This window comes from Gossypium hirsutum, chromosome A05, assembly GCF_007990345.1.
Source record: "Gossypium hirsutum isolate 1008001.06 chromosome A05, Gossypium_hirsutum_v2.1, whole genome shotgun sequence".
NCBI lineage: Eukaryota > Viridiplantae > Streptophyta > Magnoliopsida > Malvales > Malvaceae > Gossypium > Gossypium hirsutum.
In genome coordinates this window covers 100,673,072-100,694,818 of record NC_053428.1, presented here as the reverse complement: position 1 = coordinate 100,694,818, position 21,747 = coordinate 100,673,072, and the positions used below count along the sequence as shown (strand labels likewise).

The 21,747-nt window shown below is 33.1% G+C and overlaps 1 protein-coding gene and 1 pseudogene across 1 annotated transcript; both read right to left on the bottom strand.

Moving 5' to 3' along the window:
• Nucleotides 1–3,135: 3,135 nt before the first annotated feature.
• Nucleotides 3,136–7,290, bottom strand: LOC121228979 (polyvinylalcohol dehydrogenase-like; annotated as a pseudogene).
• Nucleotides 7,291–9,227: 1,937 nt separating this feature from the next.
• LOC107961457 (thaumatin-like protein) lies at nucleotides 9,228–10,275 on the bottom strand. Its single transcript, XM_016897583.2, has 2 exons — nucleotides 10,189–10,275; nucleotides 9,228–10,106 (listed from the first exon to the last, which is right to left on the bottom strand). The coding sequence occupies exons 1-2, from the start codon at nucleotides 10,235–10,237 to the stop codon at nucleotides 9,391–9,393; spliced, it is 765 nt and encodes a 254-aa protein (XP_016753072.1). The 5' UTR covers nucleotides 10,238–10,275; the 3' UTR covers nucleotides 9,228–9,390.
• Between the last annotated feature and the right edge of the window lie 11,472 nt (nucleotides 10,276–21,747).

The following is a 21,747-nucleotide window of genomic DNA, read 5'->3' as shown; positions in this document are numbered from 1 at the left end:
TTTGGAAACGTTAAAATCTGGCTTTAACCAGAGGAGGAGGAGCCTATGATCTGACTTGAGCCTTAGAAGATGAACCACTGAGCAATTTGGAAGGCTGAAACCCACGCACCATTAGCTATTGCCCTATCTAACCTCTCAAACATCTCACCTCTATGCCAAGTGAAGGACGATCTTGTAAACCATAAATCCTACAACTTATTAGATTCAACAAAATCACCAAAAAGAGGGTATCTCTTTCCAATAAAATGACTACATTTCTTATCCATGAGAGAAAGAATGGTATTAAAATCACTAATAGCCATCCGAGGCAAAAACCTTTGAGGCAAGGAAAATTTCAAATCACCCCAAAAGAGCTTCCGTTTTCGCTTGTCCGGGCTACCATACACAAATAAGATAAAATAGTATTGAAAGGTACATTACCGAGAACACAAACAAGAATGAATTAAGGGTGATTCTAGATCACTTCAACCCTTATACTATCTTTCCAACCAAGTCAAATACCACCTGAGAAACCAATATTTTCATATTGATGAAAGAAGTGGAACCCCAACTTGGCAATGACTTTATCAACTTTTTTACCATTGAGTTTGGGCTCTGGAATGCATACAATATCTAGTATGTGTTCAAAATTATATTCCCTGAAAATACAGCCAAACTTGGCACTAGCACATCCTTAACAGTTCCATGAAAAAATATATAAGTTCAAATCTATAAATAAAAGGAAAAAGGGATACAAACCTCACCATCTAAGATTCTCAAGAAAATCTAGTTGTTCTTCCGTCCTAACTAATTTACTTGAACTAGCAATCACTGTAGGTTGAGAAGTAAGAAGTTCAACTATAGTATTCATAGCCTTAACTAAAGGAATACGTGGGCTACTGGAAGTATTAAAATGGCTCCCTTGACCAAGAATTATTTTATTTAATTTTCTCACATGTCGACCAACCCCCGGTTTCTCTCTAAAATCGCGTTCAGAGCTTCAAAAAGAAATACTACTTGGTCTTATCACCAACGTTTCATTAATAGAAACACTAATATTTGGTTTTTTGTTCTCCTTAAAAATGACTGCAATGTGTTTTCCCGGGTCAAGACCACCCTCTAAAATCAAAATTGCAAATTCTACTGGTCCCTCAAAAGCAGGGGTAAAATGAGATGTCATCGATTGAATTCCAAAGATCAAATTTATGCCAACTCTCATTGCCGTAGCATTACTCACCATGTTAGGAAGAAGTTCTCTGACAATTTCTTCACCTTCTATTTGTTGAATCTATTGGTTGCCACTAGACTGCGCACAATGGTCCAAAATAGTTGAATTCCCTAGTATAAACGTGTCATTTGGCCCAAAATATTGGCCTAACTGCTTGTCAATCATTCCATTAGCCTGTAGTAATTCATTTACCCTTTTACTCATCAAATTATTTTGCTCATTTGGTCCTAAAGACCCAAGATATGGCCCCATTTATCCCATTTACCTAAGGGGCCAGCAACATCCTTATTGCCCGTAGCATTGTTCTTCTACATTTAGGCCCACGAAACCCACTGTCCCTTTTACCCGAAATAAACCTTCCTTTTGAATACCACTTGCTAGGGTTTCTTCCCTTTATTTTTGGAGCCCCCTAAACCCTTAACATTGTCACTAGATTTCTCCATTTCCTTATATAAGGAAATCAATCCAATAAATCTAAATCCATTAGGTTTATTCACCGGATTTCCCGCACCAGACACTCTACTATCCCTCGATTTACGTTGTGAATTTCACTCCACCAGTATCTGTGGTCCGTATGACTCCACTGTAACACTCGATCTTTCATCAATCATCACTGATTCTACCAATTTTAAGGTTGTTTACGGTGTCTCTTTCTTAGCATTTGGCTCAAGAGTTCGATTTGGGAAGGTTTCTTTAATGTGGGCATATCTACCACATCTAAAGCAAACCGTCAGTAAAAATTCATATCGACTCTCTGTGTAATGCCATTAATCAAAACCTTAAAAATCAGAGGCTTATCCAAACTTACATACAAGGCCATGCAAGCAAAACACCCTCTTGTCCTACTGTCGGTGTTCTTATCCAGCTTTGCAACCGACCCACCCTATCTCCAATAGGACTTTCCTTATATACATATATCCCGGTAAACCAGGAAGCTTGATCCATGTCATAAGCACACTCAAAAATGGTTGTACAGGGTTAAAACTCATCGTCCAAGGTTGCACGATAGGTGTTGTCCATAGATAATCCAAGGACCTTTATATAGCGCTTTATCCGAATCACTCTTGTTTTGGAATCTAGCTAGGAAGTATCCATTTTGTACGTCCATCAGATGAAAAAATGAAGAAGGTTTCCAAAGACTGTATATTTTATTCTGCAAAGTTGAATACCCTATTTCACGTCTCAGTAACTTTAAAACCATTGCAATGCCCGTATCCATAATTAGAATCTTATTAATCCTTTCAAAATCTCCAATGGAAGGGACTCCATTAACGAAAGATTTTTTGATATCTCCTTCCTTTATATCTAAATCTTCAATAGCATCAACACCAAAAGGAGTCACTAGTCTTCTTGAATCTGGGTTAGAATTGCCAACGAGCATATCTTTCTAAGAGATTGTGGGTAAAGTGTTCCGATCCACCGACGAATCCTTGTCTGAACCATCAGTTTTATCTTTAAAACGAACTTTCTTAGTGACCAAGCCCCCCACAGAGAAGTCGTCCGACCCAACACCTTTGTAGAGAGAAGTATCTATTGTCAATTACTTAATACAATAACTCAATACTTAAAATGTTTTAATTAATTATTTTTTGAATAATATTATTTTGCATTAGTTATTTAAAGTAAAACTATATTTTATGTTAAATATGTTAAAAATGCTTTAATAATTATTTGAAACTTTTATATTATAATATTTGAATTGATTTTTTATGTCACTAATATTTGAATTGGTAAGTTAATATAATTCAAATAAAAAATATTATTTTACAATAATTACTGTAATTAAAAATATAATATTTTAAAAATAAATTAAACATTAAATGCATAAAATTACATATGATGCATGTGGCATTAGAAATTAATATAATTTAAAAAGAGAAACTAACCAATTACGGCTAAAATAGGGCTCTACACACCCATTAAAGCTTTTAGGTCACACAAAAGGCAAAGAGTGAGGTTCCGAAAGAATAAGTTGGAATAAAATCTCCTAAATTAACCTTATATCTGTTAACAACATAAATGCATCCATTGCTCATTGACATTCCACCATACATAGTTGCACTAGTCTCATATAACCACAAAATCCTCCCACTTTCAGCATAATGGCATATATAGGTCCTTGTTTATATGTTGAACCAGCAAAGAGTACACAATTTGCTATAGTGACATGACCAATAGTTGTGGAATTGGTTGAATCTACTATTGACCATAGGATTTCACCGCTTTTAGCATCCATTGCCACCCATCCACTAGCCGTGGTATTTTTTTGGATGGTATCAAAATAAAATTTTTGAATAGCCTATTGGCTATGTTGATGTAGACCCTTTTCTTATTTGTAGCCGCACCCCAAGTTCCTCCTCCTCCTAGACCATCGGGTCTGGCCTAATATAAATCTAGTGTGAAGGTTTTAAAGGAAAGCTATGGATAGAAAAGGATAGAATTAAAACAAACTTGTAGTAGACCAAATAAGGTCATCATTATCTCGATTTAGAGCACAAACAAATACACATTTCTAAGCAACAATTACAATATCTCACTTAGTTCCATTGTCATCGATACTTAGCATCACCAAAGCCTCTCCGAAATTGGCAACAAGGTTTGGGATAGGAGGACAGTTCGAGGTGGAAAGATTGTTGCAAGCAAAGAACCAGACATCATATCCCCCTAGCTGACGATACCATTTGATTGCACCAATTTCCAAATCAAAAGCTAGGATTGAATTTGAGTGGTTTTCGGACTCAATAAACTTGTTTGGACTAGTCGACTATGTTTGATTATTCTCAGCTTCTTAACATTGACATATTTGATGAGGGGCTGAATATAGGTTCTCAGTGCCAACATAGACATGGTTTCGAGTTGTATCAACGGATAGACTGCTTCCCCATATGCCTCCTCCCACATATTTCCCCTTTTGACAAAAATTATCAGGTAGAGTAAAAGTTTGCCAGAGGACTTTGCCGGATCGAACATCTAATTTGGCAAAGCTACCGCAAAATGTGCAGCATTGCTCTATGCTTGAGCCTTTTTCTTGTGAAGATGTACCTACATAAAAATGCCTATAAGATATCTTAGATGTACATTGTTTATGTTTTTTTAATCTATTCACTATCTCTTCAAATCTAAAAAGCTCCTCTTGTATTTGGCAAGGTTTGAATATAAATAAAAATAAGTTTAAAAAATGAACTTGGGCTTTTGTTGTACATGATCCACTAAAATTTCCAATTTTATTTTATTTTTTTCATTTTAAATATTATGTTTTCTTTTTAGCAAAAAAAAAGAGAGAAATTTTATTAATAAAGATCAAAAACATAAACTATTGGAATCAAAACCAATGTAATAGAAACAAAATACTTCCTAAAATGAGTGCCTCAAACAATCATTTACCACCAAAACAACAAAGCAACAAGTGGTGCTACATTCCATAAGAACCAACATCCATTTCCTTCATCAAACCTCAATTTGCAAGAAGCAATTCGTTGACATAACCATAATAGAATAAGAACTAGAAACATTGACTACAACACCAAAAAGTGTCAAGTTGAACCACATCTAAGCACTAAGCACCGAAAGCACACAAGCGTAAAACAATAAATAAATAGATTAAAAGTCTCTTCCTCAACTTGACTTAACACCAAAACAGTAGCACTGGGGACGCCAAAAACATCCACAATTCATTGAGACACCAACAATAAAAAAACCAAACCGACCAAACAATATATCTCCACCACAAAATCACCTTGCCTACAACAAAGAATAAAGTCCATCCCTCAAAGCTGAATTGCACCAACAATCCAAAACTGTCTCAGAGATCCAACACTGAGATTCAAATCAACGAAGTAGAAATCAAAATCCAAAATTCAACGGAGAACGACCAAAATAACACCACACACAATCAATTGAACCAAATACAAAGACCACTCCAAACCTTACAATCCACATTCTCTCGTTTAATCCAAGAGATACCCACCACAAACTTTGATCCAAAAGCAACGCACAAATATACAAAAGAACAATCGAAAACTCTATCTTCATCACTCATAAAATCATGGAACCACAACAAAACTTAAAATCACACCTTCGCCAAAGAATGGAACTTAGGTTTAGCCAGCGTCATCCTTACCAACATAACAACTTCACTTCACGAAACATGAAAATACATCTTACAACTTTAAAGTTTATCAGTTAATCTATCTATCTCAAGTTGAACCAATTCATCAATAACTTCCTCATCGTGCCCGTCTACCCTAAGATTTAACATTTTACCTAGTTCCCAAGATTCTGTAGCCTCTTTTAAAATTACTTTCTTACGATTCTTGAAATCGAAATTCAAAAGTGATTCATTGGCAAATTTCTTTAAGATGTAGTACAAGCCAATAATATAGGATTACTCTTTCTTGGTCTACCTCGTCTTTTTTTTTTATTGCTGCATCTTCTTTTTTTTCTCCTTAATTAACCTCACAATTTCGTCATCATCAAAATCATATAAGCTTCTTATTTGTTGTTATTGCCCATGAATCGCTCCAAATTTTCAAAATCGCTTTAGTAAAATTAAACATGTTATCTTATAATATGATATTAAATATAATATTTAGTAAATTTTTAAAAATAAAAAAATAATTTGATTATTAAATATTAAATAAAAAGATAATATGGATAGGGATCAGATTATTTATTTATTTATAAATATTAAGAAAAAAATTGAATTTTGATATCATAATAGAAATCACTTAACGCATAAACACTTGTGCGGTTCTAATTATTTACTAGACTATGCTGGTCGGAAATTTAAATAGCAAATTAGAATTATATAATAATAATTAATTTATGATTTTGCAAAAGTATAGTTGTATTCCCTCCCCTCTAGTTGACTTTCACTCAACTATAAGTCTTATTATGAATCATCTCTGCTAGGCCTCATCCAATTGATGGATTAATTAACCCCTAAAATGTCAAACAAGTCAGATATGACTGAATACAGTCTTATTATAAATATAAAAAAGCAGTTTTTTTAATTGTATTTAGCTGTCCGCTTAAATATTGCAATCAAATTCATTTAGTCTTTGATTAGATCATCTTTCAGAATAAATCTGCTTCAATCTTGAATATAAATATTGTTTAATAAGAATATGTTGCATATTTTATCTTTCTTTTTTTTTTGGCATTTAGATTTTTTGGAAAATAATATCTTTAAACTTATGTCAAGACATGCATAAAGCACAAATATTATCTTTAAGCTTATGTCAATAAATGTATAAAAACAAAAATGTTGACTACGAATATTAGAAGAAAATTGAAAAGGGGACAAAACAAACTAACTGTTTATAGTAAGTTCCAGACATGGTGATGACACCAGCGGCATGGTTATCAAGCTGGGTTGACCAAACTGGCTTCGACGCAATAACAATGGCAGGGCCATAGATTCCGCTGATGAGCAAATCATCTGCAATTATTGGCGTTGCTCTTGAAACTGTCCAGTTAACATTCATGATAAAACCGGTGGCATTAAGCCCAGTTAACTCCTCCAAATTTTTCTCCCAAACAAGGGATCCATCACAGGCTTGAATAGCATAGATGTTCCCGTTCCAGCTCGGAAAATAAAGGGTTCCATCGAAAATCTCTGGCGTCGCTGTTATGTGTTCGCCTGCAATGAATTCCCATTTCAAACGCAGATTGGAGACTGTTTCAAGGCCAATCTCGGTCTCTTTCTCCACATATCTTCGGTTATATAAGTCCCCGCCATAATAAAACTTAACAAATCAGGATCAAATCATCAATAATAAATCAAAAATAAATTTATATGTAAAATGTACTTAATTATTTGATCCATACTTTGTTTAATAACTAAAGCTTAATAAAATTTAACCAAATTAGATCACTTTTAATTTGAGCTAATCTTTTATGATAATAGTAAATAATAACATGTAATTACTATTATTATATATATAATATCCATATTTTTCAACAATCTCTCACTTGGACCACATATATATATATTAATAACTCTAATTGCATGTCATTTTATATCCTTATGAGCTAAAACTTTACTATCATATCTAAAAGGTATTTCGAACAATCTCATCCATTAATTATGTTAACATAAAATCAAGACGACTTTCATTACATATATCGTAACTAAATCTATCTTTGATCACATATATTAACATGACCAAATGACATAGATCAAGTACGGATGTGTAGTATGAAAATTATGCAATGTGAACCAAACATGCTTATTTCCAATTGGTCGTCCTAAGCCATAGTGTGATCAAACCTTACCAAAATTAGAGTGTGAATAAACCAAATAGACTTTATTTATGTAGAAAATAACCTAAAGTTGAAATAACCGAAAATTTGCCTATAAAAGAAAAGCATTTAAAATTACAAACTCTCACTAAAACTGAATATCCTAAAATGACATTACACCTATTTCTTAATTAAAAAAATACAATAAGGTTTAGAGTTTGTTAATTAAAAATATAACAATTATAATATGATAATTCATTTCTCATAATTATTTCTTAATGCCTATTTTATCTCTTCCACTATTAATCACTTTTTGAAGTGTGAATTTGGAAACTATTCCCATATTACGATGTGAACTTTTTTCTAGTCTAAATTAGACCTTGAACTTAGAAATTGTTCAATATTTTTTTGTCCAAGTTAAGTCTTGAACTTGACAATTTTTTCCATATTGGGGCTTGAACTCTTTTTATCCATGTTAGTCCCTAATATTTCCTTGAAAACCTTAAAGTTAAGACCGCAATGTGGAAATAGTTGCCAAGTCCAAAGATTAACTTGGACAAAATAAAGTTCACGCATCAGTGTGAGAACAATTGCCTAGTTTAGGCCCCAGTGTTGGAACAATTGTCAAGTTCAGGGTCGAAATAGTTCTGACGGTTCAATAATCTTCTCACTTCCATTCGGAGCTCTTAGTTACTTCGGCAGGTTGAATCTTAGCGATGGAATAATATAATTAAGTCAAAATTCATTGGATGATTGTATCATTAACCATTTCTTTATTTTGGTGCGAGGAACTTATCATGAATCCACTGATTTCTGCCGCTTCCGTTATTGCTGCTGGGTTGGCTGTCGGGCTTGCTTCTATTGGACCTGGAGTTGGCCTAACTTAGATGAAAAAAATATTCAGGCCTCAATGTTGGAACAATTGTCAAGTTCAAGGCCCAACCTGGATAAAAAAATATTCAGACCCCAATATGAGAATAGTTATCAAATTCATGCCTCAAATAGTTATCAAATTCATGTCTCAAATAGTTATTTAACCCTTTGACTTAAGATCCTTATCTCTTTAATAAATTTATCATTTATCCTAAATACCTTAATTAATATTTTCGAAATTCTAGGATGTTCTGAGTTGACTTATAACATCAACTCAATCAATAATATTTTTCATATAGACAAACATGTGGCCGAAGCAATTTCTATAATAAAATTTGAAAGTATAAAAATATCAACATAAAACTTTAGTTGTAGTGGTAAAAAAAAGATTTTATTAATATTGATAGCATAACTTTAAATCTCAACATTTTCAACTTTTTCATTGGTGTTTTTTAAAATAAGAGAAACACAAACTTATATTTGTAATAAAATAACTTATTTAAAATATGTAATTTTGTTTTAGTAATTTTCTTGATTAAGTTGATATTAAATTAATTCGTGACATCAACTTCGTCACACATTTAAATAATTGTATAGATAAACAAATGATGTGGGTGAAAAAAATTTTGTGCAACAATATTGAAATGTATAAAAATATTAAAATAAAGTTTTGGTTGATTTGATAAAGAAATAATTTTATAGATGTTGGCGGTAGGAGTTCATATATTAACATTTGCAACTTTTTTAGTAGTTTATTTAAACTTTAAAAAGAAAACAAAAGTACTATCATAATAATATAATTTATTTAAAATATGTAAAGTTATTTTAGTAATTTACTTGATTAAATTGATGCCACGTTGAATTGATATCGAGTTAACTTATAACACAAACTCAATCATACTCTTAAAGAATAGTACAGATAATAAAATTTTGTAATAAAATATAAATAGAAGTGTTTTAATATCTATGTAATACATAATATTAATGTTTACATTAAAATTTAAATTAATATAAAATATTTTAAACATGACAAAAAGATACCAGAGGTACATAAACCGCTAGATCTATTATATAGAAGCCTGATGAGCTCCCCATGTTGAAGGACAGAAAGTTATAATATACTCTTTTGAAGCACAGTTTATCAATGGTGGAGGCATATCAAAGGCATAGCTATAATAACAAGGGCAAGCCTCTTTAAAAATCTTCGAATATAGGCTCGGTTTGCACGTTTCGGGTGTTCCATACTCGTTTCTGCAACAAAATGAATCGACATTGAAAGCCAAGCAAGCACTTTTGCAAGCAACTACTTGCCCGTGCTTGTTACGGACTTCGAGTTCTTGAGGGCATAAGTTGTTCAGGTTTTCAGAGCAGCCTCCGATTGCACATTTAGGCGAAAAGGGTCTCGTAGAGATGGAAACCGGAAGGTTGTAGCCATCGACGAGGCTTACGTCGTAGAAATTAGGTTTGGCTTTGCCGCCTTGGAGTGCGATTTGGACTAACGTAGCCGGTGGTGTACCAATTAGTCCATCGCATTGAAGCCTTCCGTTACAATCACCAGTTTCACAAGCTGGTTGCCAATTGGAGTTAAAGTTGCATCCTGTCCGGGCCCAAATTCGGCCACTCCATGTCCACGGTGCCTCAATCCGTCGAGTCTCACCTGTAGGGAGATAGAATCCACCGTCTGCTATCACCGGATGGCCAGCATTGGCGGCAGTTCCTGGCCATATGGGGAAAGGACACTTGTTGTGTATATAAAATGTGACTGTATGTGCTAGTGAATGCCCTGCAAAATTTATTTGCCTTCATGTCTCATAAATTTCGGATTAAAATGTTTAACAAATAAATAAGAAATGTTATGAAATTACCAGAAAACAGGAGCATAAGGAAAACAGCAGCAAACTGCAATGACTTCATTTTTTTAAAATTCAACTTGGATGGGAGGCAAAGGAGGGTTTTTTTTTTTTAAAGGTAGACAAAAGGGTTTCATAATTATATATATTTGCATTCGGAAATTAAATTAATGATTATTAGATTTCTGCTTTAATTGTACTTCAAGATAATCAATCCGGTCTTTGAAGAAAATCAAACATCAATAAGCAAATTGACATTTGCAGTGAAAACTTTGGGGAAAACCACTATTTAAAGCCATATGTGATAAATCTATGAATTATGATAGTGACATTTTAAATTGAGCCTGCTTTCTAATCGGGAGCGCGAATTATGGATAGCATAAGTCGGTTAAAATCAATACTTAATCGATTAATTTGATTAAGTTTATTTTAGCACTTAAATTGATAGATTTATTCAATTATTAGTTATTGAATTTTATAATTGAATCGATAAATTTAACTGATTTAATATTTAATATTTTTGATTATTATAAATATATTTATATTTTAAAACTAGTTTTTTATACTGTGTAATGTATGAATTGATTTAGTGTTTATAAATTAAAATATATTTAATAATTTTAGAACTTGTTAAATGAATAAAATTCCTTAAAAAATTAAAATTTCACTTAAATATGGCTTAAAATGATTTTTTATTTAAATAAAATAAAATAAATATATATTTAATTTGTATACATCTTTTATTAAAAATTTGAATGTGTTTTAACATATTTTACCCATTTTAAAATATTTATATAAACTTTTATAAAATTTACAAAATTAAACAATTTATTTAAAAATATGCATACTAAACCGTTTTAAAATTTTTAACTTTTTAAAAAGTTTTTTAAAAATAAAAAAAACTATGTAATTTCAAAAAAATATGGTATTAGAAATTAAAAATCAAAATTATTTGGTTAAAGTTGTTTATTATTGAAAAATTTATTATTATTATTATTATTATTATTATTATTATTATTATTAGAGTAAACTACATAGATAGTCATTCAACTATCAAAATTTTTCATTTTAGACTCATAAAATAAAAAAAAAAGTTTGTAATTTAAGCACCCACGTTATATAGTTCGGTCATTTTGGTCACTCCCGTTAAAATTATAAACAAAAAATTGACATGGCAGTTAAAAATTGGTATAATAAAAAATTTTAGCCCTCAACATGTCATACTATATCACTTTAGTCATAGTTTTAAATTTTTAACCCTCAAAATTTACAAATGATCTTAATTTGATCCTAATTTTAAAAAAAATCACATAAATATATAAAATATTTTCAAAAAAATATAATAATAAATTTAAATTTTATATTAATTTTAAATAAATATAATTATATTAATATTAAATAAAATAAAAAATCCCTCTCCCCTACCAGACCTCTCCCACTACTATCCTCGTCTCCCCTCCCCTTCCCTCCCTCATCGCCTTGTTGGATCTAGTGCCTTAAGTGTAGTATTTTTATTTAAGTACATTTGTAATTTTTCAAACAGATTGGTTAATAAAATTATTCATGAATTACATTAATACTTAGTATTATTGTCCTCAAATGGTTTTTGCACACAAAGCAAAATGAAAGCAAATATTGCTCATTGGTTGTCAACGTTTAACTAATACTAAACGATATTACATGGTCAGATCGTAATACAAAAAGATAGCATGTATTAGTAAACGAACCTAAACATGCCTTTAATCTAATTGGAACTGAGCAAATCGATTAAAAGACTAATATGTCATCTATCTAGTCTAATTGGGAAGATGCCTTGTCTGGGGCATCGGAGGGGATGACTCCCAGAAGATAGAGACATAGATATGACTGACTGGACTGACAGTACATTGAATTGGACCCAAGTAGAATAGATCCTGAATCTGTTTATGGATTTATTTGCTTGTGATGTTCATAGTGTGACATACCTAAATCTTGAGTGGATGGCAAACTATGTATGCGTGACTCATACACTTTTATGTAAGTAAAAGCTTGAGTTCAAATAGATAAGAAACCGAAAGCTGGTGTGTTGCGTGTATGACTTCTGCAATACGTAGTGCCATTCACAACAGTGGAATTCATGGCTCGAGATATGGGTAAATGATATCCTCTCATTGGCATTACATGGTTGATGAAAAGTAAACATGGCCATGGATCTTTCATATTTGTGATCAATGATATAATTATTATTCGATAATAATTGACTTTTCATGGAGGAAGATGTAATGGTTACCATGAAATAAAATAAGATCCTATTGGGAGAACGAATATTATCTCAAAGAGATCAAGGATATCCTATGAGGGTAACACACTTATGACAATGTCATTGGATGGGCACTAAGTAGTTGCTTTCGTAATGGTATGTTGTTAGGGAGAGCTTAGTTACAATATTATAGTGGAATGACTTCGTGACTAAATGAGTTTATAATTAATAAGCGAAAAGCCAAAACTTAATTATAAATCATTTGAGCCCTAATTACATATGTCCAATCGGTCCCTCCACTAGCTCGTTTAAACCATAAATGAATTGTGTGTTTGAATAGAAATGAATAGAAAAAAAGAAATGGGAAACATTCATGAATGATTATGGTTTTTTCCGAAATGGAAAAATGGAATAATTTGGAAATGAATGTAGGTTTCCAAAATGGAAATGGAAATGGAAATGATTTATTTACAATTCTATATGGATTACTTAAAAATTATCGAAAGAACGAGTTTATGTTTTTGAGCTGTTTTGAAGCCCGAAAATGAAAATAAACCATTCTGCCACAATGAACATGTTGAGTTGTGAAATATTAAACATATTTTCTCAAATTTTTACCAAGGGTAAAATCGTCAAAAATTTACTGAGGGTAAAATAGGGATGAAAAATTGTTTAATATAGACTATTAAAGTTTATTTTGGGAAATAGAGAAACTGAATCGGGTTGGATCACATTTCAGAGTATTGGGTTAAAAGGCTTAGGAAGTACTCGTAGTTAGACCCGATGTGAGAAAGGCCCAAAACTCCTCATATAACATGAAGGGGGCCACAACCCTAGTAGAAATACTACGGTGTTTCGTCCACCCCACTCCTAATCTAAATAGGAAGTTTGTTTTTTTATTTGAAATAAACCATTACAACTCAACAAGGGTTTTCTCTTCTCTTCTTATAAATAGATGGCACCAGTAGGGTATAAAACAAGAATTTGAAGAGATTGTTACTTTGCCAAAAATTAGAGAGAATTTATTCTCAACTATTAAATTTATTTTTCCAAAATAACAATTCTATCGGTTTCTATTAAAGAAGAGAGAATTTTTGTTTTCACCCTAAATAAAAAAGAGAACTTTTTTTTTAGTTTTGTGTTTTGATTCAATTGGTTTAAACCCACACTTGAAGTAGTTTGTGGAACGAGAATAGAGAAGAAGAGCGTTTGGTTTAAAGCCGTGAATAATGAATGTTCGTTAAGCCAAAAACACATATATGATTTTGGTTAAGGTTTATTGCTATAAATATCACAAACTGAGTTGATTTTCAAAATTTTAATTTTCCACTGTGCAAGAAAACTATTTTCAAACCAGATTTTTTTCCAACATGCCCATCTCCTTCTCCTTCTCCTTCTCTACTCATTTTTTAACTTTGGAAACAACAACAAAGAGATAGGTTTGGGTTAGAATGTTTGCTGATGAGCTTTGGTTTAGTTTTTACTTCTTCATCACTTAATTGTTAACTAGAACCTTGCCTTTTGTTACACTTTCAAAGAAAAACTCTCTTTTAGGTCATCATCTATTTCATTATGTCTCTCTCTTTTGTTTCACTTGTTCTTAAAGCTTATTTATTACAGGTACAAAGAAGGAGTATTGATAGGAGTGGACATAGTTTTTTTGCATATGCAAACCCAAGATTAGAGCTACCAACAATGGTGATTAGCGTAGTTTTATTCGTCATAGCTTATGACTACCCACCTTAGAAGCTAAGCGTCTATTTATTTCATGGTGGTTGCTAAAATTTGACGTTTTATGCTTTGTTTGAAGCTTCACATTTTGTGGAGCTATGGCTTTTGTTTTTGCAAGAAGCTTAAAGTAGAGCCTACATCACTTGAGGCTTACTTTCAAACCACTCTTGAACTGGTTGATAATTCTGTCATACCCAAGACTAGAGGGGATGAGGACAGTGGTGGAGGAAAGTTCGATGAGGGAGGGGAAGAGGGAAAAGGTAGGGATTTTTATTTTATTTAATATTAATATATGTTGACAGAGTTGAGGCAAAAAAATTATGTGGTTGTTTTCGTGGCTAAAACAGTGGCCATAACTTTAGGCATTGTTTCATTATTAAACTTCATATTCTCAGAGTTGGAAAATTTTAGAAAAAAAAATATTGCGCTATCTATTATGAAGATTTTTGGATGAGTTAGAGCCTGAAACAAGAAGACCAATTGAGTTGAAATTGAAAACTCAAAGATTGTTTCTTGCGGATTAAGTCTGGTTACTTGCGGAACAAGTAAAGTAACTTTCTATAGTTGAAGACATTGGATTAAATCAAGACTCTTATGGAATTATTATCCTATGTTGTTTTTTTAGCTTTACTTTATAAGAAAAGTGATTAGACTATAACTCTTATATAAACAAAACTGAAGTATTATATAAACTTAAGTTTTGTCTAGGCTAAAAGTAATCGAGAGACCGAGGGTTTGAGATAGCACAAATTTGCTGAAGTTAGGAATTAGTATGTGCATTATTTTTGTAAGCAATCAAAAGAGTCTTTTGACTTGCAAAACCTGGCTTTTGAGGGGGAAACTTAGTGAGAGAGTAATCTAGTCTTTGTTAAATGTTGAGGTTACAAAATTGGTGAGAGTTAGACCAGTGTTAGGACTTAAATAATTGGTTGTACTGTGAAAAAGGTAATGGATCATTGCTTTGGGTAAGGCCTCACAAAAGGAGGCTAAGATCGAACTACGTAAACAATTTCGGTGTTCATCCTTATGTTTTTGCACTTTTGATTTTGTGGTTGAAACTGTGGCCACAATTCAAATCATCATTTTAGCCATAATTTTTGTTGGCTAAAGTACCTCCTCATTTCTACAATTTGTCACACCCTTTACCGACCCGAATCATTGGATCCAGATATGGATTTTACAACATATAAACACTTAGCAAAAATTTTATGACTGGCATGAAACCATTTTAAAACATACTTCTTATTTCTTTCTATACTGTTCTTAAAAATAAAAGAGGATGTTTAATAATTACATCAAAGTTTCAAAAACAACATATGATATTACCCTTAGGTCATTACTGAAGGAATTTATGTATTTACAGTAATGCATGCATAGAATTTAGAATTGTTCATGAGGAAGAAAACTTCCTGATTCTGGGTTACATGCAAATGATTCATGCATGCATGTTAAATTTCAGTAGTTTAATGACCTGATAGATATATTTGTCTCTCTTTTAGCTTAAGAAGCTAACGAAGGTCCAAGAAATAAAGGCAAATGACCCACAGAGCATATTACAGTACTAGATTTTTTATGAGTTCCTTCTTACTTGTGTTATGAATCCTCTTGTTGTATAAATTGTGTAAGGTAAGTGTTCCCTCTCAATTACATAATGTGTGGTATCTGGTTATGTGGTGTTAAACCAACGTTATCAGCGTTAGTATGGTCAGTTCATGTTTTGATGTAAAATACCCTCCTTACTGCACGAGCCTAGTAACATCTATATATGAAATGTGATATGCGATAAGTGAGAAGAGGATATGTTTGTGATGCCTCCAGTAGGGCAGCTATATTGCAAACCAAATTGGCAGATCACGAGAAAACATGTTTAGCTGAACCTAAATGATATGAGAATTTAAGGGTGTATATGCACATGAATATGTTTGATTGATATGATTTTGATTCTGAACTCATAGTTTGAGGCTGGCACAATGATGGGTCGTGTAAATTGTGCTTGTTGTATAAGTTATGATTAAGTTGGCAGAAGTGATTGCCCATGTGTCGTATTAAGTTGGTGAATAGTAACTACCCATGTGTCGTGTTAAGTTGGTAGAACAAGTTTGTTTGAGTTTTGTGAATGCCATTGGGCATATTATGATTATTACGTTTGAATATCTCTAAAAGGTTAAGTATCTTATGAGCATTTGTGCTTAATAACCAACGGAATTCCTGCATATTTTTTGTGGTTATATTTGGAACTCACTAAGTTTGTTAGAACTTATTTTGTTATTTTCCTTCTCAGGCGAGTTGAGTAAAAAGGATTTGAAGAAAGGGACTACACTAAAGTTGCTGTTATTTTAAGAAGAGTTGTCACTTATTTTGGTATGTCAAAATTTAAAGACTTATTGTTTATAAGATCACATTTGAACTTATACGCCAAAATGTTTAAATGATTAACTGTCAGTGATGCACATGAAACTTTTGTATAGGAAATAAGCCATATTGTGTTTTATGTAAACCTGTCAACTTTTATATACCTTTTGTCAAAATTTTGTTTAAAATAAATTTGTTTTACTTGGTGTATTATTGATTTGATTGTTTTGTCATTGTTATACTGGGGTTTTAACACCCTTAACCTGTATCTATCGCCGGAACAAGGTTCCAGAGTATTACCGAAGTTTTCAAATCAAATTAACATAAATTTAAAACATTTCAAATCATATTAATAATCATATTAAAACCAATCCAAACATACGTATTTTCCCTTATACGATCCCTTGAGGCCCTAAAAACACGTTAGAAACAAGTCGAGACTATAACATCTCGATTTTGGGTCGAGTCAGAATAGTGATTTCGAGATCACAAATTTGAGGCCATAAAATTTATTTTAATATTCTTTTGAGGTCTACATCATAATAATATGATTGTGTAAAAGTTAAGAAATTTTACCGTTTGAATGCTTAATTTGTGAAAAAGGACTAAATCGCGTAAAGTGATAAAGTTGTGTTTATTAGGTAAATGTGTCAAATAGCTATAGAACTTAAAAATTTGAGGTCTTTAATGAATAAATAGGCCATTATATGTGTGAATGGATGTACATGGGGAAGAAAAATCAAAAAGTCAAAGTTGGTAGGGTTGGTATTTGATGACAATAGCTAAATGAATAAAATAAAGAAACATGGTCATCTTTCTTCTCCATCTTGTCTCCACCAAAAATTGAAGAAGAAAATCCTCCATGGAAGCCTAAAATTTTAAACAAAATAAGCCCCTACATGTAAGTTATTTTGGTGTTAGTTTTTGATGTTTTTGATAATTTTGATATCCTTGAAAAATGATATAACTATTTCTACCATTATTTTGAGCTAGGGTTTATGTTCAAAAGTTTTCCCATGTATGTCATGCATGTGTTTTGATGATTAATGGAGGAGTATCGAAGTTGGGTGTTAGATGAACATCTTTTTTTTTCTAAGTGATTCTTTATGAAAACACCAAAAAGGACTTGTTTGTAAAACATGTAGAAATAGGTGTTAAAAATGTGATTTGATGAAAAATGTGGGCTGTTATATGAGGGAATATGAATCGGCTAGGCTTGGGTAACTAAGAAAATGGACACATTTCATTTTACGAGCCTAGGGGCTAAATTGTAATTATGTGAAAGTTTAGGGAAAAAATTGTAATTTTTTTAAAATATGATTTATGGGATGTTTTGAATAATGTGGTAACTAAATAAGTGAAATTTTGCTATTATAGATCAAGAAAAACAGAGTCCGGGCCTAGACCAGGGAAAGAGCAAAATCTTGGACTAAATTGAATTGATTGTCCATATTTTTGTACCGAGGTAAGTTTGTGTGTAATTGATACAACATTTTATTATACATTTAACACTTAATGTTGCATGAATTGTATATTTTCCTTTTTGAGTATTATTAATGTTGTTCAACAAAGATTTAAGATGATGGAAGCCGGTTGAACCCTGGGAATTCATAGGGTATAAATATCATGACTTTTAGGTTGATGAGATCCCGTATAAGACCATATCTGGAATACGGCACCGGCATCATTATGTGATCCCATGTAAGACCATGTTTGGGACATGACATTGGCATCAATATGAGAATATCGTGTAAGACCATAGCTGGGCTATCAGCTTCGATAAGTGTGGTCCCATGTAAGACAATGTATGGGACATGGCATTGACATCGTTTAGTGGTCCTATGTAAGACCATATCCGGGATATGGCATTGGCACCCTATTATGTGAATATGATTTCCTAAGTATCCTTTTGTATTCCAAGTGGTTCAACGGGTAGTCTAAGGATTTGTCAAAGAATTAACGAGGTATGATCATGTTGAAAGAGTACAGGTATGTACACCAAGCTCGTAGTTATCGAGATTACAAAATGATTTAACCCTGGCAAGATAGAAGGAAGGAATTATGATCTTGATTTCTATTGTACACGATATAAATCGAATGAGATAGGATATGACTACAATGATTGTTGAGGATGAGATGAATCAAATAATGTTATGTATGTGTATGAAAATGCATATTTTTATTGCTTATTATTTACATGCAAACTTACTAAGCTTTATGCTTACTCCCTCTCTTTTCTATTTTCTTAAGAGTATCGCCAAGCTAGCTCGAGGATCAAAGGACGTCGGAGGCTCACTCACACTATCAATTTGATCTTTTGGGTATAGTTAGTCTCATTATTTTGAGTATGACATGTATAGGAACTTGGTTATTTTGTTATATGTCATATTAGTTTAGCCAATGGTTTGGCTTTTGATAGCGTTATGATTCATTTTGTATAAGGCCATGAGGTATGGCTCACAATGATTATTGGGTTGTAAACCTATTCATCTATGCATGTATGTGCCAATTCCATTATGATATGGCTATTGTTGAATGATGATGGCTACTATGTGTGTTGATAAAATGGGGTTTGACATGATATGGAGTCTTAATTTAGTATAATGTGATGAGAAGTTGTCATGCTTGAGCTAGGTTCATGAATGTTTAAGTACCTTTGGAGTCATGAATGTGTAGTGCAAATAAGGGAGGCAATTGGCTTGGAAAATAACCTTAAATTTGTCAACACGGGTAGACACACGGATGCGTGTCTAGACCATGTGTGTCACACGACTTGCCCCATGGGCGTGTGATCCGACCATGTGTCCCCTGCACCCTAATTAGTGCAAAATAGAATGCCCAGTAATAAACACACGGGTAGAGACATGGCCTCAGAACATGGGCATGTGCCCAGGCCATGTGAAGTCTACACCTGATTTTGGAATTTAATTTGCCACACGGCCTAAGGACACGGGCGTGTTCCTCTACCGTGTGACCTAGTTTGGTTGATGACGTCATAGTCAGAGAGTTACACGGGCGTGTCCCAAGTCACACGAGCTTGTGAGACCACACGGCCTACCCACACAGGCTTGTGACTCTTCAAAACATGAAAATCTTTTTTAAGTGTTGTAAAAGTTCTGGAAGTTCTCGGTTTAGTCCCAAATCTTTTCTGATGCATGTTTTGGGTCTCGTAGGCTCGTATAAGGGATGTTAAGTATATGTTTGAATGACCTTAATTAGAACGAAATTTTATGGTCCAGTTTTGTGTGCTTGATTTTGCTCAAGTAAAGTAATGCCTCGTACCCTATTCCGGTGTCGAGTACGGATAAGGGGTGTTACAGAGACTAAATCAGAAACTCAGAGAATTTTTTAGAAAATAATGAAAATTTTCAACACTGTAGGGGTCACACGATCGTGTGGCCAAGGTATGTGGGCATTCGAAGTAGGGAATTCAACACTGCAGGGGTCACACGGTCGTGTGGCCAAGCTGTGTGGGCATTCGAAGTAGGGAAACATGGTCGTGTCCCAGCCAGTGTCTGTGTCTAAGTAACTCACTGACTTTGGTCACACGACTAAGCCACACGCCCGTGTGTCAGGCCGTGTACCCTTCGAAATAGCCTCACATGCCCGTATGCCAGGCCGTGTAATAGCCTGACTTGTAACCCTTTGGAAACTACAAGGGACACACGACCATATTGCCCGGGTGTGTGTCACACACGACTGAGACACATACCCGTGTCTCTGCCCATGTGGACTAAAATAGGACATTTTACAAGCCATTTTTCTCACCCATATTGACATGTACCTACACCCAAAATTGCACATATATACAAGCCACACCAAAATCATACATAATCAAGCTAATACATAAGGTATAATAACATAAAACCAATATGCCCATAGGCACCTTAAATGACAACATGTAAACATGTATAACCATGAAATCAATTTGGCCAAAATGATCAACTAACTTCTAACTAGATTTGCATCAATACATACCATAAAATTCACTTACCAAAAACATACCAATTAGTACTAAATATACCATTCAACCATTAACATCAATAGTCATATAAGCCATTCAAAAAAAAAAGTACCAATTCACAACATTTCCAACAAGTTACAAGCCATATATAATATGCATATTCAAACTATAATTTCATCTTCCATAATTCAAGCATATCAAGCCAAGCATCATCCATATTAAGGCTAATATTTACATGTCAAAACCAAATTCATTTGAACACCAAAATACCATAACTCCAGCCAAACCAACTGGCCATTTCAACAACCAAACATATAGGCCAACATTAGACAAAATACCTATACATGCCATTATAACCAAAATCAAAACAACTGAAAGTACCAAAAGAGTCGATGCATAGTGTGATATAGCTCTGACAAGCTTTCAACCCGAATGAGCTTTTGATACACTATAAGACATGAAAAATGACATAGAGTAAGCATATAAGCTTAGTAAGTTCATATAACATAAAACATAACTTACCAATTCAATACATAATAGGTAAGATAAAATGGCATAATCCAACTACACTTGGCCAAAGCCTAAACATGTACACCAAACATGTTAGCCATTTGATCATATAACATTGGCTATGTAATCAAGAATGAACACAACATATAATTATATCTCATATACATGTATCATCCATTTCAGTTTTCAATATGCCACATAGTACAATTTCAATGTAATTCACATATGTCCCTGTATTAGTTTGTATCAAACTCTCACCATGCTGTATCAGAGTAGTGCCCATTGAATTTTTTAGAATACCGTGGGATACCCGGGATAGCTCACACATAGTGTACTAAATCATATAATTGCAATCCGTCAAATACTGTACATGTATGCTCACACAAGCTATGAATCAGAATACTCACACGAGTTGTGAAAATAGGCCTGCTCACACGAGCTGTGGGTCGGAACGTAGCTACACGATGCTGCTCACACAAGCTATAGAGTATCTACAACACATGCCTGACCTTAGCCATCGGTAGGATGTTCGAAACCTGCACCCGAATCATGTAAACCCTAATGACATGTCATTTGTATCCTATGAATTCCTAAGGTTTAAACGGGGCTCAGTATAATTGTACGTCGTTGGATATGCAATAGTATATACATATCAAAATTCATAATTGATGTATATATCAAGACTTTCACTTTGCCCCGATCTAAAGCCGTACGAGGTCTGTCTTGACCTATATAGATCAATTTAGCTCAATTCAATATGTATTATATTTAATTTAAC